Source organism: Sorghum bicolor, chromosome 9 (genome assembly GCF_000003195.3).
Source record: "Sorghum bicolor cultivar BTx623 chromosome 9, Sorghum_bicolor_NCBIv3, whole genome shotgun sequence".
In the NCBI taxonomy this organism is placed as follows: domain Eukaryota; kingdom Viridiplantae; phylum Streptophyta; class Magnoliopsida; order Poales; family Poaceae; genus Sorghum; species Sorghum bicolor.
This window is the reverse complement of record NC_012878.2, coordinates 900,638-906,637: the sequence shown is the minus strand read 5'-3', so window position 1 is coordinate 906,637 and position 6,000 is coordinate 900,638. Positions and strand designations below refer to the sequence as shown.

Sequence of the window (6,000 nt, the reverse complement as noted above, 5' to 3'; positions counted from 1 at the left end):
CGGAGCGGCTACGATTTCTTGCCACCATCAACACATTATCCTTTCTCCTTTTTGTTTAAGGCCTTGTTTAGTTTCCAAATTTTTTTGGTTTGGAGCCCTGTAGCAATTTCGTCCAATTACGAACTAACTAGAATAAAAAGATTCATCTCACGATTTACAGACAAACTGTGTAATTAATTTTTATTTTTGACTATATTTAATGCTTTATGCATGTGCTGCAAGATTCGATGTGACGGAGAATTTTGAAAAGTTTTTGGTTTTTTGGGTGAACTAAACAAGGCCTAATATTTGCCTAGCTAGCTTTAGACCAAATAATAATCCTGATGAACACACACGCATCCTGTGCCAGTAGCTAGGTTGCAGCAGCTCTATAAATACCTCACCAGTGCATACTCGTTTAATCAGCAGCATAAGAAGCACAATAACAAAGCCACACTTGCCCGTGAGTGTGCCTGCCCCTGCCTTTCAAATACATACATACCTTACGCTTTTGGCTAGCTTTTTGCAATACTAATACAGTAGTTATCAGTAGTTTGTTAGTTTCCTTTTAATTCACAGGCCAGAGCATCATATCTGTCATCAACTGATTTGCAGTTTCAATTCGCGACCGACAACCGCCGACCATGAGCTCCACGGCGACGGCGGCACCAGAGTGCGGCGGCGCCAAGACGTCGTGGCCGGAGGTGGTCGGGAAGAGCGTGGAGGAAGCCAAGAAAGTGATCCTCAAGGACAAGCCCGACGCCGACATCGTCGTGCTGCCCGTCGGCTCGCCGGTGACCATGGATTACCGCACCAACCGCGTCCGGATCTTCGTCGACACAGTCGCCCAGACGCCCCATGTCGGCTGATAAAGCTAGCTAGCTGCTTCTGCTGCTGCATGTCTCAGTGCTGCTTCCTTCGCTCCTCGTTCCAGAACATCAATAAAATACGATGATCGAATAACGCGCGGACATGCCATGTATGCATGTCAGTGCATCTGCCGAAAAAATAATGGATGTAAACGTGTTTCTTTCATACTATAAATTATCACTACATAATGGCATCGTTCTTATAGATATAAATAAATGTATCAGAATGTCGTTCATCCTTGCACGAATGGATATATATACTTGGCCGAACGGTATGTATATTCACTGGCTGTTATCTTATCTAACCGCTAGTGGAAATGTATTTTCACTGGCGGTCCTCAGGCAGTGGAAAGTTTTCATTTCCACTAGCCCCTAATGCTGGCGGGTTTGAAAAACGCATGTGCAAATATGTTTGGAAATGCCAGTACAGAGCTTTATTATACTATTGTTACAATATGCCACTTGTATTGTGTATATAAATTCAGAAAATTATCTATACAAGCACTTTATATAAATTCAGAAAAATAAGAGCACCCATATCAAATCGAAGATTTGAATCCCAGTTTACCGTAAGGAACCACCGTGAAGTAATTACTTATTGTGTCTACTATTTAACTTTTTTTTGTTTGAGAACAATTGAATATATAGTCAAAAAACAGATAGTTATTTAGAACTAGAACTTGGCAAGAGATTTCAATGGCATCAAACTTTTCTGGTTTCAAATGGCCATAACTTTTGCCACAAAATGTATAGCTCCAAACTTTGAGCACAATCGATCGTCTAAGGAAGAAAAGGATAACAAAAACAGAATTATTGAAGCTACATACAGTGACCCGTATTTTATATTATTATTATTATTATTATTATTATTATTTATTATTATCTGCCGCGAGATATTGTTTTTATATATCGGTTGGATTATCCTGTTTGCATGTCCAACACGTGAAAGCATCCGGGTGTAGTGTCCTTACATTACCTTGGGTCATCCAAGACATGATATCACTAAAATTAGTATATATTTATTATTAAACACAATCATGACCATAAAGGCACACACCCTATATATCTTATCTTTATGAACATTCTCGAGAGTCCAGGGTCCTACAATTCTGCTTCACATGAAAAAAAAAATCCTCGTGATAGATACAAATGTATGAATGGCCGTATGAAATGGCCATAATATCCTCTTTTCCATTTTTTTTCTCCTCTCATTTTTCTCTCTCTTTTTTTCTTTCTGTTTGTTTTGTTCACGCGACGCCTCTCCTGCGGTTTGTGCCTCCATCTGTGCCTAGCGCTCCGACGACGACTCCATGACCAACCCCCTCAGTGGATCTACTCCAGCGGCCTTGCACCCCACGCCTTTGGTGTCTCTATTGCATATGTTGGGGAGGACCCACGCACCGTCAGAGAAGCAGGGTAAAGCTACTTTTTTTTTTTGAAAATTGTATAGTACAATACATATACAGACATTCACAATGTCTAAAGAGCAAAAAAAAGTTCTACCACAAAGATAGTATTTGGGATAGATTAATGAGATCGTCGACAGCTTATATATATTAACTGATCGATCGATGATAGATCCACCACGCACCAATTGGTCGGTTATTTGGCTTCTCCATATGCAGGCTATATTAACTGAAATTGAGGTCTTGTTTAGTTTCGAAATTTTTTTGCTTTTCGATACTATAGCAGTTTCGTTTTTATTTAGTAATTATTGTTCAATCATAGATTAACTAGACTCAACAGATTCATCTCGTGATTTACAGATAAACTGTGCAATTAGTTTTTATTTTCGTTTATATTTAATGCTTCATGCATGTGACGTAAGATTCGATGTGACGGAGATCTTAAAATTTTTTTGATTTTTGGATGAACTAATAAACAAGGCCTGAGTACAATCTCTCAGTCAGTTGCTCGCAAAAAAAAAAAACAACAACAACAACAAAAAAATCTCTCAGTCAGTGTGTCAGCTAGGTACGCGCGTACTGAAGCTACTGACTGGCGATATTGGTTGCAGGCGAGGAGAAACCATGGATGTTCCATGTAGCGTTGCTATATATCTTTTTCTTTTCTTGTTTTTTACTGGCTGCAGTAGGGGCCACCTCGTGTTCCTCGTGCGTATATAATGGATGCAATTATTGTTAGCGGTGGAGCAGCTACGATTTCTCGGCACCGTCCGTCAACATTATCACTTGCACTACTGTTAGGTACTAAAAAAAATCCTGATGAACACATACGCACACATCGAACCTGCAGCTAGCAGCTCGATCTATAAACACCACACCGGTGCATAGCTCGCTTAACCAGCAGCAGTATACAAGAAGCCATACATATCGCCTTGACCCCACACACACCGTGAGTGTGCTATATTGTTGGGGAATGGCCGCATCCTTTCCCCTGGTAGCGTCTGAGGATACCCTTTGCCCGAGGAACCTCCGACTCCCGAAGGGTCGGAGGATATCCTTCGCCAAGGAAACCTCCGTGGGAATGCGCGTGGAGGACCCTAGAAAGAGACTGGCGTTGATGACTCGACTTGTCTTGCTAAGTGTGTGCAGGGACTGACATCGTCGGAGGCCAACAAGCAGAGGAAGGAGGAACCTCCGACCCTCCCAAGTCTGAGGATGGCTAAGGACGCGCCGGAGGCAAAGAACCTCCGACGCGTCCGGGATAAGGGACCTCCGACGGAGAAGCGTCGAAGGATCGGCGACCAAGCGGCCCGGAGAACCTCCACGGCGTCTAAACCGAGGAACCTCCGACGCGCCCGAGCCGAAGAACCTCCGACGCATGAAGTGTCGAAGGATCCGCGATCAGGCGGAGGATCTGCGTCTCCGATCTGCTGAAGCCCTAGACAGGAGACACGCGTGGAGATCGTGAGGTGAAATTACACAAGTGGCTTAGAGTCAGTAGACCGCAATAGGAGAATATGCTGGGATATTCCCCCACCGTCACGGGGCATTTTTGTAAACGTCATTGGGTCGGTTTCTGAGCCCTATATAAAGGGCGCGATGCCGTCATTAATGGACAGAGAGAACGCATTCACTGTATTCACCTACTGTTGAGTTCACTGCTCGCCAGCGCTCAAACCTCTCACGGCACCGAGTGAGAAGGTTCTCGATCCACCGTATCGCTGGGGCGTGCGGAGAGCATTTTCCCAACATTGGCGCCCACTGTGGGGCGACGAAGGATCACCTACGATGGCTGGAAAGAGAACTAGCACCACAAGACCTCGGGCAGAGCCCCCCAGGAGGGGAAGGCTGAGAAGGGCCGTGCGGAGCACGTATGCGACCGTAGAGGGGGAAGGCTCTGAGGGCGAGCAGCCGGGAAACGAGCAGCCGGATCCCAGCCAGGAACCTTCTCCCGCCGCAGGCCCGGCACAACCCACGGCCGCGCAAGAGCTCCAGACACTGCAGACGCAGCTGCAGAACCTTCAGCAGGAGCGAGACCGGATCGCTGCCGCCTACGCCGCCAGCCAAGAAGCAGCAGTAGCTGCAACGCAGGCAGCTGAGATCAGGCAGCAGCTTTCAATCTTGCAGGCGGAGATCCTTAGCATGCAACCTCCACAGCCAACGGTCCAACCCACTGCCCGACCCGGCGCCGGACCGTCAGTAAGTGCGCAGCTAACAAGTTACGGCGGCGCGCTGGGGAGCACATTGGACCTTCGTTCCCCCTTATCCGAAGGATTGCAAACCTCACCTTGGCCGGCGACCTACAAACCAATCACGCTCCCCAAGTTCAACGGAAAAGCTGACCCCCGCCAATTTCTGATGAGTTTCGAGGCAGCTGTAGCCTCGGCTGGGGGGAACGACATTGTAATGGCGAAATCCTTCGTAATTGCGGCCGAAGGAGATGCCTTGGCGTGGTATTCGTTGCTCAGGCCCGGGTCGATCTATTCATGGGAGAACCTTCGAGACAAGATTTTGGCAAATTTCCAGGGGTTCGCAGTTGAATCCCTAACCTCCACGGACCTGTTCCAGTGTCGCCAAAGTCAGGGAGAGGCACTGCGGGAATACTTCCAAAGATTCGTGCAGACCAAGGCCAGAGCACCAGGCGTGCCGGAAGAGGTTGCCATTGAGGCAGCTATCAAAGGTCTCCGCATAGGACCTTTCGCAGCTCACTTGGCCAGAGAAAAACCGACATCCATGCACGAACTGTATCATGAGTTCGAAAAATATTGCAGGTCAGACAACGACTACCGCAGGAGGTTGGAAGATCAAAACTCCCAGAAGAGGCAGGGCAATGACAGAAACTCGCAGAAGAGGGGCCTTAGCCAAGATGAACGCCGGCCACAGCGAGAGGCTAGTGGACAGATGATGAATATTGAGCAACCAAAGAATGACAGACCAGAACACAACCATCCACCGGCGGAGACGCGAAACCCGGAACGCAGACCCAATCAAGCCGGAAGAGGGGGTCGAAACGCAGGATGGCAGAAAAACCAAAGTCAGCGGCCGCGGAAGCAATATTGCTTCTTCCATGGAGAGGAGAAGGGTCACTCCACCAGAGATTGCCCGGATGCAAAGGAAACTCAAGAGAGGATTAAGAGTAGGTCAGCTCCACAAACACCGACACCAGTCGCTCAACCTCGGGAGGTGAATCACACATTCCCTCAAACCTTCTACCATTCATATGTCGGAGGATCAGGCCAGAGCCACTCAACTCCAATTCAGCCCAGCGCGCTAGCCTCCGCTTACTATCCCAGCTTCCTACCAGCTTGGCGCCCAGCCCAGCAACCCGCGGATCACAACCTTCCACCAAACTATGTTCCTCCGCGACCTCCACATATTACATACATCGAAACCCCGCAACTCCACCAGCAGTCACTGCCTCCTCCCCCAAACCAGCTACAGTTAGTCCAGGCTCCACCTCCACCGAAAATCGAACCCCACCCCGATAATCAGATCGGCCCTCATACACCCCTGCCCACGATTGGAATGATCTTACCAATAGCTGGAGGGTCCTCAATGGAGTTCCAGACAAAGAAGCAGAAGAAGGATCACCTCCGGCACGTTAACAACGTTGCAGTTCAAGGACCAGTAAGATGTACCGATTGGTCCAGAACCCCAATAACCTTCACCGAGGAAGATCTGAGGTTGGAAAGCTACCCTCACACAGATGCCTTGGTCATAACAACGAATGTTGCGGGTTGGGGAGT

The 6,000-nt window shown here is 47.7% G+C and overlaps 1 protein-coding gene across 1 annotated transcript; it reads left to right on the top strand.

The window, feature by feature from the left end:
• LOC8067305 (subtilisin-chymotrypsin inhibitor-2B) lies at positions 293-1,129 on the top strand. Its single transcript, XM_021446949.1, has 2 exons — positions 293-442; positions 595-1,129. The coding sequence occupies exon 2, from the start codon at positions 624-626 to the stop codon at positions 846-848; it is 225 nt and encodes a 74-aa protein (XP_021302624.1). The 5' UTR covers positions 293-442; positions 595-623; the 3' UTR covers positions 849-1,129.